Source organism: Lissotriton vulgaris, chromosome 4_1 (assembly GCF_964263255.1).
Source record: "Lissotriton vulgaris chromosome 4_1, aLisVul1.2, whole genome shotgun sequence".
Classification (NCBI taxonomy): domain Eukaryota; kingdom Metazoa; phylum Chordata; class Amphibia; order Caudata; family Salamandridae; genus Lissotriton; species Lissotriton vulgaris.
In genome coordinates, this window is record NC_141691.1 from 1,358,674,265 (window position 1) to 1,358,695,275 (window position 21,011).

At 41.0% G+C, this 21,011-nt stretch overlaps 1 protein-coding gene across 5 annotated transcripts in view; it reads left to right on the forward strand.

Moving 5' to 3' along the window:
- Positions 1-21,011, forward strand: part of MYOM1 (myomesin 1) — a 736,755-nt gene that overhangs the window by 459,638 nt on the left and 256,106 nt on the right. For 4 of the 5 annotated variants that reach the window (XM_086965593.1, XM_086965594.1, XM_086965595.1 and 1 more), the window contains 7 exons: positions 1,591-1,629; positions 1,720-1,825; positions 3,967-4,130; positions 6,462-6,498; positions 8,290-8,312; positions 12,013-12,068; positions 14,634-14,849. In XM_086965593.1, the coding sequence (XP_086821719.1) occupies positions 1,591-1,629; positions 1,720-1,825; positions 3,967-4,130; positions 6,462-6,498; positions 8,290-8,312; positions 12,013-12,068; positions 14,634-14,849 (641 nt within the window). Of the gene's footprint in view, positions 1-1,590; positions 1,630-1,719; positions 1,826-3,966; positions 4,131-6,461; positions 6,499-8,289; positions 8,313-12,012; positions 12,069-14,633; positions 15,481-21,011 lie in introns of those variants that run through there. The other variant, XM_086965596.1, reaches the window with a different exon arrangement.

The window sequence follows — 21,011 nt, forward strand, 5'->3', positions numbered from 1 at the left end:
CCCCATCTGGGCTCTGTTTACAGCCCATTGCTTCTCTGGTCAAAACACTGCGCCTCCGTATGCATAGGGGACTTTGGGGTTGTTTGGTTAATTTAAGAACAAGGTGGAGGCTCCACACTGTAAAAATGCTGGTCACATGTCTCTAAATTGCAGGATATATGTTGTGGAAGGACATGGGAGCCCAGTTCAGCCTTTGCACACAGGTGTCCCTAGGCTATGAAGAGTACTGAGTCTGGCAGAATGTGAAAAGTAAACTCCAAGTCTTACTGGCTCTCTTTCACTCTGGCTGCTATCCAGGGGAAGCTGGAGCATCAGAAATGCCTGTGGTCTGCATGCAAGGCTGCCACTAAACATTCTGCTGTTCAGGGGTGGGGATGGTCAGTGACTTTGGCCATCTCAGGGGGTCGTGAGGACAAGGAGTGTCCCAGAACTCATGCTGCATGTCAGGGGTCCTCCAAGTGCTGTGAAAGGCACCATCCTAAATGTTCTTGTTTGTAATTCCAAGTTTCTTAAAGAACAATTCTGTCAGCCTAATTTAGCCATTTCACCAAGATTCTTGATCATAGTAATTTTGTATCATTCAGACATCTATCTACTAGTAATTTTGATCACCCTTATTACAATTTTTCTTATTGTCTTTATTTGTGGCAATCCTCTAATACAGTATCTGCTTATGTCTTTTGATAGAATCAGTCGATTTTATCAGATCTAAATTAGTGTTATTCCAATAGTCCAATGTGTCCTTGTTTACATAAATTAGTTAATACTCCAAAAGATTCATCACTGTTTGCAAACAGCCCTTCATTTGCAAGGTTATGCAGACCTTTAGATAGCACTATAGATAGGAGGGAATAATTGAGTGCCTCACAGACAGATAACGCGGTGAATGTTAAGTTTTATCAAGCTCTTCAAGCGATAACGTTGCCAGTTTGTCTAATGAAGCATTTTCTTTTGTGATAGAAGCAAACTTCAGTTTGCCAAAAGGCTTAGCTTCATCTATCATTTGGAAACCTATGTGTGCTATGTATAGTTTTACTCAAAGGAATTTCTTGCAGCTGGAGATGTCATAGCCTTATTGAGTTTATTTGATTTATCTTCTTGTCAGTCTGGTTTTGATTTTCTTGTCAAGTGTTCAATGTATTAGTACCACACGATTAAGACAAACATAAGCCACCGTCCAGCCAAGTGACTCTTAAGGTTTCAATCATTTTGCTAATCAAAAAGTGGGAGCGAAGCAAGATTACAAGTCTGGACGCCTCTAGGTGATAACCAAACTAGCTATATTCAGAAAGAGGTCGGTGCAGGACCTACTTATTCTTATTTGTCCAGTCATGTTAACTTTTTGGGGACATGGTGTGGTCTTATATTTAAATGTCGTTATTGCATAAAGTAACTTTGTAAATCTGTCCTACGCCTTTAGTCCAGTGAAAACATTTCTTGATTGATAATATCCCAGTACAGAAAACAGAGTGTGTCCATTGTTGTCACGTGGAAACGGGTATGGGGAAATGTTGCTCATTGGGGGAGTGTAGTTAATGATCACCTGTTCATTTGTAAATGTACAAACCTATACTTTTAATGTCTCCACAGCATTTGCAGATTTAATGAACGCGGTCTGCAAAAAGATAGGTAAGCATTGCACGTGTTAGATGAGCATATACTTGTATCTCCTTCAGTGTCACTAGACTGTTCTAAAATGTACCCTTTGGCATCTTTCAGCCGAATCTGCCTCAGAACTTAAAGTCCAGAGCACGGAAGAGGGATTCAGACTGTACTCCTTTGTGACTTACTATATCGATGATCTGAAAGTCAGCTGGACCCATAAGTAAGTCAACTGAGCCAAGTGGCTTAAGAGTAGGGAGCTTCTGTGGACTACTTGCCAAAAGATATAACTCCTATTAGAACATTGGAATGGGGAGTTCTCCATTGAATACAATGGAGTGCTCTGTGCTTCCACAGGCACGCAGAGCAACATTCCAATGTTGCTTTTTTTCACATCTGGTGCTGTGAACAAAGGCCTCTCGGAGCCCGAGGGAATTTAAACCCCCTCGGGCTCCAAGAGGCCTTTGTTTCATTTGCTAGAACTTTCTGCCCTCTAGTGGCAGAATGTTATAATAGCCTTGTAGCCCTACGTAGCTGGGCTATTCCAGCCAGTAAATTCCCGCTGCCTTCGGCTCAGGCCTTTAACGCTGGAGCGGGCCTTTAATTGCCGGTATAGCCTGGCTATATTAATCTTTGACAAATCTGGCAAGTTACTGCTGCTTCTTGGATTACTGCATGAGCACGGCATAATAAAGGGCTGTTTCACTCTATTGTTGAACCAGAATTGAAAATACTATATACTATGTTCAATATAGCAGGGACATTTATATATGTTCATACATTCATGCAGTTTAACAGGAGACATGGACTGATGTCTAAGACTCTTATTCTCTCTTTCTGTGCTAAAAGTGCTGAAGGTACTCAATCTCTAACTCATCCTCAAACTTCCAAGACTTTAACACAGAGTTAATCCTTCCCTACTGTGTTAGCCCCTAATTATAAACGTCACACCAAGTAGATCTGCTGATCCTCAAAGGAAACTGTGTTCTTTTTAGAGAAAGGTAGAATGGGCTGGTGTCTCTGACTCTTCTTGCCTCCTGAGTGATGCTTTCATAGGTGGAAGTGTTAGAAGCCAGACAAACCTGTCAGAGAATCTCTCATCTGCAGAATGTATATTCAGAGCCTCTCCCTGCTCCCCGAAATCATTACACACTGGTTAATATTTTACACTATATGAAGGATATATGATATATGATAATTTATTATACGCCATTCATCAACAATCTATCTGCATTAGAAATATTGTGAATATTATAAACGGCTGAGGAATAATTGTACAAATTAGGGTAAAGGTTAGATAAGTTCCAACAATATTTCCACACACATCCCTATCCTAGTATTGTAAAACCTACCTAAATTATCACAGCTACTTAACAGCACAGATGTGCTGGACTATATGAATATGTTAAGTCCCGTAAAGCCTTCCTGTGTACGTTATGCCATCAGTCCTGAAGTCACACCATCATCCGCTCCAGCAACCACTCAGTGGGGCATATTTGCAACAAAATGTCAGAGCGTGGAGCTGCGCTAGATTTGGCAGCGCCTTGCTCTTACATTTCCAAAATGCAGGGATGCGCAGTATTTACTACAATACGGCGCACACATGTGTTTGTCCTAGCGCAGACGCTAAAATTAGTTGCCTAGCGCCAACACAGGCACTCTTGCACTATAGTGCAAGGGTGCTTGCATTGCAGGGAATGTTTGTTTATGTGCAGGAAGGTGTCCCTTCCGGTAAATACATATTCTATAATGGCTATTTGTTATTTTTGTGTATGCTGTAGAATGTAGTGTACATAGAAGTAGCAAATCGTCATTATTTAATGATTGTTTACTACTACTTACTAGTACTTTTCTTCCTGCAAGATTAAACACAGCATTGTCTCTTCTTGTAGCCACATTTCAGCTACCGAATTCATGAACAGTGCACGCATCAGAGAATGGAACATTTCCTTTAGCTTTTTTGTTAGCATGAGGCAATCATGTACACATGTATTAGCTGCACAAGTTAGTCCGCTTTCTAGGCCTTACACTCTAGAATTTTAAATGCACAAACATAGACCATGTTAGCATGCAGCCAGCCCCGTATTGTGTATAACGTTGAAAATACCTAGGGATGCCTTGCTACATACATCACTATGGTCCTGGCTGCCTGGTATCTGGGCCGTGCACAATGTCTGTGTGCCCAGGGGTTGAAGATGCCCCATTCCACGAAGCCTTCAATGCAAAAATTGTAAATGAAGTTACCACAGGATAGCACTTTTTCTGACCAACCAAGAACTGCTCACTGTTACAGTTGCACTAGTAATCATTCCATAGAACGAATGAGTTAATAACAATAAATTACTGTTCCTGTTAATGTTGCAGTGGAGACAAGATTAAGTACACAGATCGCCTGAAGAGTGGTGTGACCGGAGAGCAGATCTGGCTCCAGATCATTGAGCCCACGCCCAAAGACAAGGGGAAGTACACGATGGAGCTCTTCGATGGCTTGACTACCCATACCCGGGCACTGGACCTCTCTGGCCAAGGTAAAGCATGGAATAGTCATAGGAGGAATTGCTTTAACTAGGGCTCAAGTGGTAGGCTGTAATTTGTACATTTTCTAGATATTCACATGCAAAAATCATGTTTTTGATAATTTCTCAAGTCAGTGCTCTATTCTCAAGGCCCACCCTTTTATGACTGGATTAGCAGCCGGTTTAAATAAGCACTGGCAAAGCCAATATGTCTCGCCTTTTGGCTTTAACAGTGCTTATGGCCAATGCAAAAAGAAAAAAAGTCTAATGAGGGTAGCCCCAGTAAAAGAAAACAAAAAATCAAAGTCCCTGCATGACAATGGATATGTGTGAATGTTGGCCTTTTTTTTGTTTTAATGTACCTTTCCAAGACGTTGGACACCATACTAAGAGCAGGTGGTAAATATGTGCTTGAATCCCTACGGAACCGGGAATACCATGGGAATTCTGCCACAGCAATTCACCATTCCATGGGGATTAACTCGTAATAGCAGATATTTCATGAGGAAACTCCAGGGTGCCCAGAATTTCCTCATGGAGTTTCTCTATACTGTTAATCAGGAGTTTGAGTGTATCAGGGGAAGAGGAGCTTTTAACCTGCATACTTGGTCTCCAGTAGCACAAAGTGTAGTAAATCAGTTGAACATTCTTACAGGTATAGATCCTCTTTCAGGCTTACTAATGTGAAAAAATAAATTAAACCCAGGAAACTGAGTCTATTCTTTCTGAATCAAACATTTTTATTCTGATCATTTATTTGAATGAGTTTTCACTATCCACACGCAGTGACCTCTAGATGACAACTGCCTTTTAAAAGTATAATAATAAATCTCTTCCCTTTGACTGTACTTGAAAAAGAGAAAAATTTAGGATATATATTGTTTTGAATATTCTCAGAGTCCATGTGTCCGATTTAGCACACAGAGGAAAACATTCATTCTTTATCATCTTTCCGAAAAGGTGTCCTTTGAAGAACTGCACCGATATTTGCACACTCTATTAGCGATGCAGAGAATGCATGTCTCTTATATTTATTACCTGATATATACGGCATGATTTTGATCTTGGTGGACGGGTTACTTCACAACGTTGACGGATATCCTGTCTGCAGAAATATAAATGCCATAGGATATATTGAGATTTATATTTCACTGGACAGGATATCCATCACCGTTGTGACGTAGTAACCCATCTGCCAAGATATAAATCAGGCCTGTAGTTTAGGAGGCTGTGCTGATAATGTCCAACGTTATGTTTATCATGTCAGGAGCATGGCGCTTACGTGCTGGGTGAATGTTTCACAGAGACAAATAAAGAAATACATTTAGTGTTTGAGGCTAAATATGACTTGGGAACATTTTAAGTCTTCGTCAGCACAGTGTTGTTGAACTGGAAACCATTATTTTAAATGTCAATTTAGAAAAGCACTTTGGAGAGCTTTGCTTCCCTTTCTGCTACATTATGCCATGCCTCCTCACCACAAGACCAACTAACTTGGTCACTTTTACAGTCATTGGGAGAATCAATCTTCTTCCCTCCAGAAACAATTAATTTTCGGTAGTAGGAAAGGTGGTCAAACCATGATGGTATGATTAGTAATCCCTCTGTTCTTGACTTCCCACTAGTCTCTTCAACAGAATACAGGATCTGGGATAGAAAAACTTGAGATTATCATTCTTCTTATACTGATACTTCACTGGCTCCTTATTGGACATAGTACAATGACCCAGTGACTTGTAACCAATGATTCCTACTTTTAGGCCCTGACACGTTCGGTCTCATTGTAAGTATCCAATGAAAACGGCAAACGTTAGCAATACATTGGAGTGGTTCTTCTTGCGTGTCTCATGCATAAACCATGAGTACCAAATTCAGTTGGGTAATTCTAAAAGCATACCATTTGTTAGGAAATTTATTAAATAAACAACATGATCATTATCATTCTGACTCATTCTTGCTGGCAGAGCTCAAGGAGAATCCATTGCTTGAATTTCCTCCACTATACTATCCATTGATGGCAAAAACTCTGCTGGTGAACCCTTCCGCAAATTTAACATTTACTTCAGACATTGGAAGATTTTAAATTACTACTGAAGCATAAAGTCAACTGAAATATAAATAAGCTCAAATTATTTTTGCTCCCTATTGGCAGTAGTGGACTGTAATAAATAATGGAGACAGTTATCAATCTGAATGCCAAAAGTCATTTTATCATTGTAGAATCTGCTCTTAGTATTTAAAATGTGCCATAAAAATGTAATTGTAGAGCTTAAAATGAAGCAGCTATCTCTATTAAGATGTCTCATGAAGTGACATGTAACACAATTTTCTCTGTCTTTAAAGCATTTGATGACGCCTTCGCTGAATTCCAGAGGCTGAAGTAAGTATATACTGAACAATAAGAGACACCATTTTTAGCATTGTACTCTAACTATGAATGCAGCGTCTGAACATTATCTATGTAGGAAGGCAGCTGGGAATTACAAAGACCATCTACTTCCATACCGGTTAGCCCAGAACATCGTGCAGATATATTTCTGACTTATGTAGCTATGAGTATTATGGTAGGACGACACGTGGACACTAGGGGTAGCCTCAGAAATATTGCATAATCCAGCCTTTGGGCCGGGCGAAATGTTGGTTTGAATTATATGTTCAGCCTACAGCTGCAACTTTGATGTTAGCCTTTTTTTGGGGGGTTGTGTCTCAAAAATATTTATCTAGAACTAATGAATGCAAAGAGTAGTGGATGGTGACATCAAAATCAAGGTCATGGAGAGGAAAGCTACCAAACTTAATAAACGCCCAAAACGGAGCTTGATGTTTTATAACAAACCGAACTCTGAGGGTTTTCATTCTTAAGGTTAGGCAGCAGCATCTAAACATTAGAATCAGGTAAAAAGATAGAATTGAGTTGCTGGCCCTCCGTACACTTAGGACTTTGATTTTGACCCTATTCATACAGATGTAGCTTTATTTAATCCAGACATAAAAAGTTATCAGACTCTCAGATATGATGCTTCAAATGCATATGAGATCCTCCAATGAGAAACATAGATATCACTTGAAGCAAGAGACTATATCGATTGATCTGACAGACTAATGAGTATATGGAAATATTGAATCGAAATGGGACAGAGGATATGTGTATTGACTCCTTCTGGTAGTGCAATGGGCTACACCTACTCGTATTTCTTGGTGCCCGTTGGAAAGACATTATTTTCTCTAGAGCAGTGCAATGCATCTCAATCCAATTTTGAAAACCCAGAGCGGTATGTCCCAGTTAGCAGTCATACTCTCAAGACGATTAGTAGAATTAACAGTGGCAAGTACTACTAAAAGAGTGAGTTTAGGAGTGCTTCTAAAATGTTGAGAAGTACCAATTCTTTCTTTCACGCAGATCTGAATTGCAGATGGTCATCATTAGTTTGTTGCTGCTATTTGGTGACTACACTGGCCAGGCTTGTGCTTATGCATAGCATGTTACACATGGGACAGGAGTTGACTGGGCCCTTTGGGACTGTGTTTGTTTTCTGGGTTCTATTGTTTGGTCAAGTATGAAATATTTTTGATAAAATTGAGGGCAGCAAGGCCTTGCAGTGGTGACTCAAAGTGTGGGGATGACTCAACCAATTCTGGGTCTGAAATGTCATTGAATATTATAAAGAGCTTCCTGGATTGATTTGTCACATGGTTAATCAAGTTTGAGTATTAAAGTCATTTCACATTCTTCTAGTCTGTAAAAATCCTCTTAGCTGGTTCTTCAGTTACTAGAGGATGTGGCCTGTCATCTTAGACTTCCCAAGATTATTACTATCCTTGAGTTCTGTGTTGGTCTTTGCATTAGAGTTGAAGTGAGAACATCCAGGGTTGAGGGAAATTTCAATTGTAATGTATGTTCTCCAATGTCAAGTAGGGAACCATGCCTAGCTGTAGAAGGATACGGACTGTGACAAATATATGACTAGTTGATGAGCAGAACTTGTTTTAGGATATGCAGTACTAGGCTGGCTTCGTAATTTAAAATAATCCCTCTCTTTGTGGCTTAGCAAAAATCTTAAAATAGTTGTTGGGAAAAGAAAAGATACATTTAAAGCTGCTAAGCAATGCAAGCATCTCAGTCTTTCTGCTATGTTAATGTTTTATTTGTTTTATATTTTTCCAACCACAGACAAGCTGCCATTGCAGAGAAAAGTAAGTCAAACTGTCTTACTAATTTGTTAAGCATATTGCATACATCTTTTTTTGCAATACAGTTATAAATTTGTTCAATGCTTCAGATTCTGAGATTGTAGAAATAGGCATTTATTGATGGGCACTGTAGTATTGGCATAACACAAAATGATGAGACTTCTCAGCAGAATTTGGTTGACTCAGTCCTTCTTCCTCCCAGAAATACAAATACAAATACAGCGGGCTAAGAGAGGCCCAAAGTAGTAGTGCCCCTGTGTAATACAAAGGCTGCTGCATTATACCATCCATCACAGTAAAGATCTGTAGAACATGCAGGCATTACTTTAATCAATAAAGATGTTTTAGATTTGTACTCAATGGAAATCAACATCAGTCATATTGTTTAAGACAAGAGAGTCATTTTAAATTCAAAAGCACATTGATTTACCATTGTTTTCCAAAAGTCCCATTATAATATATATATATATATATTGGGTCCAAAGAATCTAGCACACACAAAAAAGGATGAGGATTTAAGATAAAACATTTTTCACCTTCTGTGGGAAACCATAAATGGTTTAAAATTGCCCTCACCTACTAGATAGTGGCATGCTTTATCATTGGGCATGGAACAACACCCCTGTGCGGACCAACGCTTGAGGTGGAGCTGTGAGTTTAGTGCACAAGCACTACAAAGTCAAAGTCAAAGTCAAAAATACTTTATTCGATTAATTGAAATCATAAAAGTATACTACAAACACAGAAACACATATAACAATGTAGTAGACGTACATTTCATTCATTTTTCACTTTTCAATTTTCAAGACAGTACATTATGTAGTATACATTAAAAAGATGTTAAAAAAGGACGTTAAAAAGAACATTTATGCAGGATGAATCGGACTCAGGTGTTACTTTAACTTGTGGATAGATCAAACCCCTTGATTTAAGACATCACTTTATATTCTAGAGGTAGTTCATTACCATATTCAAAACAAATTAAAACTATACTGAGCAAATTTAATTATGCAAATCATAAGGAACATGTTTTATAGTATGCTACATCTCAATATTTACATAGTTCATTCAGCTGTTGAGGTATTCAGTGATCTAAGTCGTTTAGCTCTCATGGCTGCAACCAGAAAACTAGCAACCCCAAACATTACAATAGGGGTCTCCATAATTTGTAAAAACAGCAATGCGGGTTTCACTTGCATAAATCCCCTGTTTCTCAAGAGCGGTAGTAAATATTTTGCTCTCCCCTCTGCAAAAAAAGGACAAAAAAATACAAAATGGATCTGGTCTTGGTCAGAGAAAGAATTGCATTTACATGGGGCATGATCCCTTGGCTTGTTCCATTTCGGATAATCACCCAGAAGGAGGTGCATCTGATTGAAACGGAATTTTGTGAGAAGCCACCGGTGGTATGGCCTATTCACTACCCTCAAATAAGGCTGGATGGTCATGGTTGAAACAACAGTGTAGTGAGCCCTAACAGTTGTTTTCTCTATTTCTTGGGCTTCACGAAGCATGTACCTAGACTCTATAAAATGTGTTTTAATCCATGTGACATCCTCTTTACATAGCCTCTCGGGATTACTATACAAATCAGGACTACAAGGGATTCATCTTGCAGAATATCAGTAAAACTTCCTAAGGGGTGCCCCTCTCTACTTTATTATTGGCCCTTAGGCAGGGTTAAAAACTTATCCTGTGATGAGCCAGGGTGAATATTACCCCATCATCTCATCTGTTGTCACAATGTTTCACCCTATCTACCGCCGCTCTGGGTCGCTGGCCTTCATCAAAACTTAGATCCCTATACTCACATCACACCTCCTTGCCAAAAATTAATTAAATATGTTGAGGTAGAGTATCATGCACTGACCTTACTTGCTCCTCCTGGTTACACAATCAGGGATTAACTGTAAGACAAATGTTTACAACATCAATACACTTACACAAGAGGGTGAATGTATATGCTCTTAGCATCTAAACCGTTAAAATTACGGTCAAGTGCTCATATAGTGGAGTGTGAATACTCTAACTTTTCGTTCCCAAGTACTAATTTGATGTCAAGCACCAATTACCACAAGTGCATGTAACAAAGGTGGGTTAAAAGGAGCAACAGCCAATGGATTAAAAAAAATATCAAGTTTCTAACCCTGCTAACTATCACATCTTTCTAAAATCGGGGAAGGAACTGGAGTCTTGCCCTGAAGCCTCACCTGAAACACCATCGGTTTAATGGTGGGTGAAGGAGGGAAATGACCTAGTGAACAAGGGGTGTAAGGCGCGAATTAAGTAGTCAACATGATCCCTAATATACTTATATGTTACGATGCTATACATTTTAAATTGTCACTTTTTGAGTATGCTGTATGTAGTTTTCTGCTAAAGAAAAATGTTAGTGGAAAAAAATCAAGTGGGTCAGTAGATTTGAGAGAGTAATGCTGATCTTTCAAGCCATGATCTTTCCTTGCTATATATGTCCAGTTTGTTTTTAGTCTGTGTTCTTCATGCTCACTAGCTCTCTAGCTCAGTGGCTTAGCCCAGTCATTTTTCACCGCTGTGGCGCTTTCAGTTCAACTCTTTTGCCCACGTTGACGACGTTGACAGGAGCCACACGCCCAACTCATCCCCCCCATCCCTCTTTCTTTACTAGTAGAGTCTTAAAATATGTCCCTCTAGCCTCAATGCCCTCTCCTTTCCCAAGGTCAAGTTGTTTAGTAATGCTTAGGCAATTGTCTTTAAAACATAAATACATAGGGCCTCATTTATGAGAAGTGACACATTGCTGCGTGAAAGCAGCGATGCGTCACTTCTCAGTGCACCCTCCTTGCGACATGATTGATGCGTCATATTTATAATATGACGCATCATGTCGCAAGGAGTTACTGATACGTCAGTATTTCTGATGTACCTGTATGACGCAAAAGTGACGCATTGCTGGAGTGTGTCACAAAAGTGACGCAACTCCAGTAATGTTTCCTTTCACATGGGGCAAGCCCCATGTGAAAGGGCCTGCGTCAGTCTTACGCCTGCTGTGAGGCAGGCGTAAGATATTGACGCATTTGCGTCCTAGAAGTGACGCAGTGAAATCTCATAGATTTCACTGCATCACTTCTACGACCCTTTCTTGCGTCAATACGCCCCCTTGCTTACATTATACCTGGCGCTGGTATAATGTGGCGCAAGGGTTTACAAAGTGACGCATCTACCTAGATGCGTCACTTTGTAAATATGGCGCAACAAGGCACATTTTTTACACCACTGGTGCGTCACAAAAAGTGACGCACCGGCGGCGTAAAAGTGACACACAGCCTCATAAATGAGGCCCCTAACATTTTAAAATTCAGAACAATTAATAAAAGATTTCTAAAACATCTAACCCCACACAAACACCACCCCTCAATCAGTTTAAGTCTCAATCTAGTTGTCCTACCCTCGCACAAATTTCCCTTGATTGCCCAACATCAATCCAAATCCCTTCTTCCTTTCCCCTTTCCTTTTGAAAGTGTTGTCGTTGTTATCTGTACCTGTAAATATGTGTTGGATGCCGCAAGTCTGTCTTTGCACCTCCGCCTCCCCTCATCACTTGCCTGATGCATGCTTTCTTTCATCGCGACAATAGAGTTTGCTGTCTTTTGTAAGTCGGGCAGAATACTTTTACGATGATTGCTTTGCAAAGTAAAACAACATACAATCCTCTCTATTTCAGATCGTGCCCGAGTTACTGGAGGTCTACCAGATGTTGTCACTATTCAGGAGGGCAAGGTAATGGATACTTGGTGCCTACCTTTATCTCTCAGGGACTGTAGAGCTACCTTTCCTGGTAAAGTAGTGGTTATAAATTTGGCCCTTAAGACCCAAATTCTGGAAGCGTTTTATCTTGAACTTCAGTTTTTCTTCTCATTTTTTTGTGGAATGTCACTTGCACATGTTTGAGGGTATGTCCAAACCGCACATACTGACATGCTAGCAAACGTTAATTGTTATGTGTATTCGCCATCACCATATTACATATTTTCTTTCAGATATTACAATGGCAACTAATGCGAATTCATTATCACTTACTAAATTCAATATAGTGTTATTATTTTTATTTTATTTTTTTCCAAATCAATTGCATTCCTTGAATTGACCGCTGGGAGATATTGTTCTATTAAACACCCAAAATAAAATGAGCATTTGGCAAAACCAGCATATTTGTCTTGATAGTTGCACACAAAATAGACACTGTGAAGACGCAAAAAATGGCATGCATATATGTCACTGTGCAGCAGAAAGACACTGTAGCTGCTTCAAATCTTACATACATAATGTACATATCTGGAATATGTTGTGGCTCTGGCGCAATAGAACGCTTTAGTGATGCGAGCAGATAGACAGCTATAACCAACTGCCTGTAGCCAGATGCTAAAAAGAAATTATTTTATTTCTGAGAAAGGTGTGTGGTCTGAAAGCAGTACTGCATGGAAGCCAATGCCCCACTGTCAAATGAGCTTTGCCAAGTTAAACACTTGTTTAATGGGAGATAAAGTTGAAAGATGACTCAGGAGGCATCACGTGCAGTTAGCCACAAGTTGGCAAATGTTGTTCCCTTATAATCAGACGATTAAAAATATCTTATCACCCCTTTCACCAATCTTGTTCCAAAAAAATAGAAATAAAATACAACTTCTTGTCCATTAGTGTCATAATGTGAGCAATGTTTTTTACCGTTCTTACAATCTTTAGCAAGAACGTAATAGTCACTTCTGTCACGCTGCGAAGGCTTCCTTGGGACAAATGCACCACTTTGTCAGCTATGTACCATAAGATTTAAAACATTGATCCTGGCTACAAGTTCCCCAGGGCATGAGATCCTTTTCTATATTTAATTTCTCTGTTAGAGCGATTAAGCCAAATTCCTCTTTGCCCTTGAAGGCTGTACTTCGTGTCTATTGTTTGTTGGTTGAACTGGCTAATTGAAAACCCCTGACATCACCCAGATGTATATTGTGAATAAGGGTTGTCAAGTCTTCTGTCACCTTTCCTTTTGCTTAAAAAAAGAACCTATATGGCTCATCTCCTTATCAAGCCTTTTATCCATTTAGTTTATTTGATGGCTCACTGTTCAATATTTTCCGAAGCCCGCATGCATTTATTTGGTAATTCAATAAAAGGCTTCAAAACCTACAGTTTTTGGATTACTTTAATCAAAAATAATTATATGATTCAATCCCTTTTTAACGTCTGATGATAAAGTTGACACATTCCATTATAACTCATTTGTATTACCCATGAAGTTATGGTTCAATCGCTTTTTTGATAAACTTTGAGGAGACTTTTAGCAATGCTTCTGTACGGACATAGGTGGTGCCGTGTTTCCATGCTGGTTCTGTAACACCCTGGAAATTACAGAGTTGAGCCACATGTCTGTACCAGTGTGCAGATGTCTAACTTGGGACCTTTTTAGATTTTAAAAGAGGCTGCTTAACAGAATGGGGAGTTGGGAGGGTGGTGAGGAATCTGGAGGTTGATAGAGCATCCACTAGCAGGGATTGGTTGTTTGTACATCTACCACTCTTGAGGATTCTTTTCAATGTATAGGTTTTCATTGTCAAGGGAACGTTAATGTTAGTTTGTATTTATAGAGCGCTAAATCATCAAGAGGTCTCTAAGCGCTTGCAGCATAGACCAAGAACCCGGTAACAACTTATTCCCGCTGGGCTCAGCACACATTAGTGTAAGCTTATCCAAATGCCTCAGTGAACAAAATGGTCTTCAGTTTCCTCCTGAACGGGAGTAAGGTGGCATCCCTGCGCATACTATCCGGAAGCTTGTTCCAAAGCTGGGGAATCACAACTGAGAAGGCCCGCTCCCCCAAGGTAGCTCTACTGAAGCGCGGGCAGGCCAACAAGCTAGGCTCAGATGACCGGAGACATCGTCCAGGCACATAGGGCTTCAAACCAATCCATACTGTGCTTTATGTGAAATGCACAGACCCTTGAACCTGACCCTCTGCTTGATAGGCAGCCAGTGTAGCTGTTGTAACAGGGGAGTGGCATGTGCTCTTCTTGGCAGTTTCAAAATCAACCTTGCCGCATCATTTAGAACCACCTGAAGTTTCCCCAGAAGTTTGTCAGGGAGCCCTGTGTATAGGGATAGGAAGGAAGGTACTTGTGCTTAACCACCTTCCATATTTTCATATTCTGAATGGGAATACTTCTAATAATTTTTGCTTTAATCTCCTAGCGATTAAATGCTCAAACAATTTAGAACATTGATGGTCTCTGCAAATTAGAGAGACATGCCATACATTATGCTGACTGTTGTTTTGTTTACGTTTTTTAACAGTCACTTAATCTCACCTGCAACATCTGGGGCGACCCCGTGCCGGAGGTCGTCTGGATGAAGAACGACAGGCCGCTGACTGAGGACTCGCACTGCATTGTGAAATTCGAGGCTGGAAAGTACGCCAGCTTCACCATCACTGCCGTTGCCACCACCGACTCCGGCAAATACGCCATCCGCGTGAAGAACAAGTACGGCACAGAGACAGGGGATTTCACCGTAAGTGTCTTCAACCCGGAGGAGGGGGAGGGAGAGGAAGAGGCTCAGCCTGAGGAGGCCCAAGCAGCAGAAAAGACGACGAAATGAACTTCGTGATGAGGGAAAATTGGGAGAAACACTTGTCCTGTTATTTTGTGAGTGCACTGTTTGTGGCTTTGAATAGGTGGCGGCCTGTGATCATCCGCCAGCTTCACCTGTGTCTGTCATCACCTGTCGACCACACCTGAGAAGATTGCAAGCTTTCTTAACGCAATGTCAGAAGGCTGTGTTCTGTACATCATAACATCGTTTCATTTATTTGTCATTCACGTCATAGTGACACTCACTTTTGGCACATAAATGGGTGCGACATAAATTTGTGATGGCAGAGGGGCACATTGCTTCCTGAGCACGCATGTACACTCGGACAACCAATGAAAAAATAATATTTATGGAGTGCAATTTTACTGTACTGTATGTATATTAAATTAGCTCGGTAGAGACAGAGGTTTGAGAATCCAGCCGCGCCACATGCCTCTTGTGCTGGTTTCTATTTTCACGCACCAGCACGTCACAACTAGCAAATGATGATGTATGAACCTGCCCACTGTTCACTAATAAACGGTGCACATTTGTTTCACCTCTACCTCCACCTTGTTTCACTGTGTGGTTATTTTTCACCTCTGATTGCTGTTATGTCATGGCACCCACCCATTAACACCATATTCACTTTGCACCACTCACTATAAAGAAGATTTATAACGTACATTCACTCTTACCAGTGAGGGCTGAAGTGATTCTACCCTATGATTAGTAACCAGGGGCGGCTTCTCCACTAAGGCGGAGGCGCATCGCCCCACTAGTTAAAATGCCCCCAGTGAAAAATAAAATGATAATAAACATTATTACCATTTTATTTTTCTTTGACTCCGCAACCCCTGTCCTGGGGTGAGTCTCAGGATGGGGGAGGTGCTGCTGCTGACTAGAAGCAGCAGAGAGGAGTGATGGGCTGGCACTTTAACTGCGCATGTCTCTTGGCTTGGTCGTCTTGCGACGGTCAACCAGACATGCGCACTTTAAACCTCTCAACACAGCTGTCTTGGACCGCTGGGTTGAGACCAAGCAAATGCCTCCAGTGCTCTTTGAAGCACTGAGAGTGCCTGCTCCACCCAATCCAGGCGCTGCTCTCACAGCATGAGACCTGCACCAGGATTGGTTAGGGGACCTAGCTGGGGCTGACTGGAGGAAAGAAGAACACAGGCACTGGAGCGAGGATGAAGGTAAGTGACTTTTATTTCCTTTAAAAAAATTTGATTTATGTCTGTATGTATCCCTAAATCGACGACATGCATTACATTACTATTTTAAAGTTAAATATTTTAACTTCAAAACGATAATTAAATGCATGCCAGCATGAAGTTAATAGACTTTACTGTTTTATATCTCACTACTCTCCCTCGCAGGAAGCCGCCACTGTTAGTAACATCTGAAATTTCAAAGGGAAAACAAAGTTGTTTTATATAAACACCATCTTAAATATTTGGAGGCAAATTTACTAAGTTTTGGGGTGTCGCGCAGCTCAACTACCAAAGTGGCTGCAATAGTTTGCGTCAAAAGGTAAGAGAAAAACAGTGACATATCTACTAAGATATGGTGCTGAGTTTCTTTACTCCACCACTAGTGCACTTTAGGCTGCCAACGCACATGTTTGTATTCCGTCAAGCACAGGCTGGACATGGACCCTTCCAGCATAAAAACTATGCGTTAATATTTTCCCCACTTTTTATGTATGTTGTATAGTGCAGCAAATGTTGGAAAAATGTGGAGGATTTTAAAAGTAGCTTCACTGTCACGCCTGCCTCAAGGAGGCATAGTTTTTGGGTGAAAATCACGGTCTACAATTGTTAGTAGACAGAGGTTCGCATCAAAACCTATGGATGGTTGCATGGGAATGCCCATATACCACCCATAGTACACCTCCTTGATAGAAAGTAGCGCTTACCTGTAATTTGTACTAATATTGTCAATGTTCCAACTCAATCAATCTTTTGTGTTGGAATGTAAATCCCTCCACAACATATTGCGCTTGGTTTGCTTCTCTTTTGTGACACCGATCTGAAGCGAAATGTTAGTAAATCTGGGCCTTATTTCACAAATAGTATTTTCTTTCAGTGTGTCATTATTTAAATGTTTCCATAAGTATTGGTGTTTATGTCATACAAACCTAACTGACAATCAATGGAACATTATACATAAGAATAGTAGATGATTAAAGCTCATTTAAAGAAAAAAAGAATAATACAGAAACAGGAGTGGAGATTGCAGATGTGCCACATGGTTGGCACCAATGATTGGGAGGAGCCGCATCCAATAATGATGGTGGATAATAACCTATGAAGCCGTGAGTGTTCATTTCATTTCTGGAGTGCAGGCGGAGTGGAGCTAGCCGTTTGAGTGGTGAGCTGGTATTCTGGATTCTGGGGGTATAGTTTGTAAATAGTGTTTTTATTGTTTTATCCTTTTTGCCGCTGCTTGACTTCATGCTGAATAATGTCTTGGTCTTACGTATCGTGTGTTTTGGAAGCTTTTGAGATATTACGTTTTTCTGCCATACAAGGCAGTTGCTGTTACAACCTTATATGTGATTAAAAGGTCTCCAAGATGATACATTCTTGCAATGCTGATTGTTTATATTGAAGCTTTTGGGGAAGTGACTCACGGACTGCCTGCTGAGAAATCCTGCCTTCTTTGATGTACATGGGTACAGACCTTTTTACCTGTACCTCAGCAGTAGCTACTCATTAACCCTCTTATCAAAATCTAGAGAGTCTCCCATAACTGATATTTCTGTACTTCTCCACCCATAGGGATACATTTTTTTAATGTGGTAGGTAAGGAGTCTTTGTGGTAGTGACAGAGTCTTCCTTGCGAACATTTCACATTAAAGGTCCCTAGATTAGGGACAGGCCATATTTACTGGCTTTTTTTTCTTTCCATATATCTATATTTGATACTCTCACCTCAGGTTCAGAAAGCTTGAGAAGATGGTCCTTCACTGGTTGGCTGATGACTTATAGTTTGAATAAAGCCTCCCTTCTGATTGGGTCCTGTCTATTCATCAGCTCTGCATCCACTGCATTGTAATCACCTTGAATACATTTTGAAGCATCATCTGAGGAGGGTGATGCACCAGGACGTCTAGGACCTCGCAGAAGCTGAACTGCCGAACCTTTCATTGTAAAGAAGGACTTGGACAATGAAGAAAGGAGAGGTGCTGCCCTAGCCATAAGATGATGGCTTGTAGTTCCATAAATGTAGCAGTTTCCACTCAGAGAGTACATAAGTCTTTAGGCACAAAGCGCTATCCATCAGAGAGACGGTTGCCAGAGAATCATGGAGGAGCAAGATAGCTGATCACTTGTGAGAGGTCTGAATCTTTCATCCCTACAATCCGTTCCCCGCATTTCTGGCAAAAGAGATCTTGTTTCCTGTTCGATCAACGATTATTAATGGTTCAAATTTGGAAGGTAAACTCCCAACCAATGGAGTACCCAGAAAACTAAAATAACCCCCACTTTGAACCTGAGCACGCAAAGCCAGCCAACCCAACTCTCATTAGAAGAGTTCCATTTACTCGTTCTTCCACCTTCTAACTAGTCAACCATGCTCTCACTCTAACTCTGAGCTTGTTGGGCTCCTTCCTGAAGAACGTGAGCATGTGACATGGATGAAGCCATATGCCTCAGGAGGAAAAATGTTGAAGTGGGAGGTGCCGCAGGGCTCCTCCCTTAGTCCTACTCTCTTCACCGTTTACATGTCACTTTGACATATTTAGTGGAATCCTATAACATCAAGATCATCTTATACGCAGATGATACTCAACTCCTGCTCAGATACGATGAAGATCGTGCAAGGGCAAGCGTTGCATTCGCCAGCTGCATGGGGGCCCTGCTTGATTGACTGAAAGCAAACAAATTGCAGTGCAACCCAGATAAGACAGAAGTCTTGCTGTTTGGGCAGGACCCCCTTCTGGGGTGGGTTGGTGCCTGGCCTGACAGTGATCTTTCTCCACCCTCTCCAATGGTGGTGGCTAGGAATTGGGCTTGATATTTAATGTCCAGCTCTCATTTGAGGCACAGGTGTCAGCAGTAGTGAAATCTTGTTTTTGGATTTTGCGCGTGTTGAAGTCATTTCTTTACTTGCTTCCCCATGAGGCCCAAGTGACAGTGGTTAGGTCTCTGATTCTATCTAGGCTGGACTATGTCAATGTCCTCTACCTCAGTCTACCAGACTAGCTAATCCAGTGGTTGGAGGTTATGCAAAATAAGGCAATTTGCCTACTCTTTAAGTTTCCAAAATAAATGTGTCTGGATGCCAAAAAAAACCTTTGGCGCTATAGAAATTATTTCCATTCATTCATTGCAGGAGAGCTAAAATCGTTTTGTAAGTATTCACAAAAGCAGAGCTTCAACCGGCAACTTTTGAACGTTTTATTGTCTAGCTCCTCTGTCAGGAAGAAAGGTTTGAGTGTAGAGAATAGGCGAATTGGCAAGTAGCATGATGTTGTCAAGAATGCTGTTGAAGGGCCCTAACACTGCTAATGGCTCTTAACTTTGCCTATTCTCTAGCTGTGATGGGGCTCGTGCACTTTGCAAATGGTAACGTTTGGGCTGAACAGTAGCAGTTCAGTTTTATTAGTATTAAAAGATATCCAGTTTTCATGCACCAATGCCTGGATCACTTCCATGAGGCTGGACAGGGTACAGGACTAGGGCTCCAAAGTCTCCAATCGTAGGGAGCAGCGGCTGGATATCCTCAGCATATATGCGAGTTCTACCCTCCGCCAAAAAATTGGGAGAATGGCTAATACAGAGGTAACAGAGCATGCAGACAGAGGAGCTTCTTGAAGCCCTTCAAACATCCAACCAACAACAGGTGCTGATTTCCCAATCAGAAGTATTTAAGATGTTCAGACTTTCAAACCATCTGAGGGACACCATCTATATGCTGTAAGTGACAGACCAGGATACCTATAATCAATTATATCAAATGTGATTCGATGGTCAAGCAATGTTAAGGGCCTGATTTAGATGTTGGTGGAAGGGTTACTCCATCACAACTGTGACGGATATACCGTCCACCAAAATATAAATCCCATTATATCTTATGGGATTTCTATTTTGGTGGACTGGATAGCTGTCACAGTTGTGACTGAGTAACCCGTCCACCCAAATCCAAATCAGGACCTTAAAGTGATGATTTCTAGTAACCGCTGTCTCATTGGGAGCAATGTTGTAGTGAACCGCCCGCTTTAGCAGCTTAAGCGGGGGTGCCACTGGGCCCCCTGGGCTGGTGAACTCGCTCCTTCTATAACACCAAATATTTATGGACCTCGTGTCTGCAGGTTTGTAGAGGAATGCTCAATGTGACAGAATATGTGTTCTTGGGCTGCACAGTGAAGACAAAAAAAAGAGAAATGATGAATGTAAGGAAAAAGAGAAAGAGGAAAATACAACGAGTAAGCGAGAGAGATGAAAAGGATTGTAAAAGTAAAGATGGCGAGAAAAGGTTGAGTACATTCAAAGGGGAAAATAACGGGAGGACGGGTGAATGAAAGTTTGAAAACATGAAAGGAAAGAAGGAAGAAAAGGTGAACAAAAGGAGAGGAGGGCAGGATGGAAGGATGAAAGGAAGGTGAATTAATGGATGGCAGGGTGAAAGGATACACAGAATACAGTAGTAAAAGGATAGATGAAAGAGTGAAAGTAATAAAGGGAATTTGAACGGATGGAGTGAATTGTGAAACGTTTGGTAAGTGAAAGTCTGAGTGAATGGAAGAACGGGCTATAGTGGAAGGGAAACAATCAGTGTATTTATGAACCGGGGAAAGGATGGATGGATTGAAGAAAGTATAGTTGGCTGGGTGAGTAGAAGGAAAGGTGAAGGGAAAAACGGATGGACAGTTGCTGAAGAGGCTGAAGATCGACCTCTTAGCATTGGTCACATCGATGCCTGGATACCTTCAGCTTTCGTGAGTGACTTTGACTGAACAAGACATATCTGGTGGAGACCTGCTTAAAGGTCTGAGTCAAGGGAAGAGTCTGCCCAAGAGCTTGGAGGTCTGCTGCCCATCTGGTCTAGACGGAGACCGTGAACTAAGCTTTTTTTCTGCATCACAACACT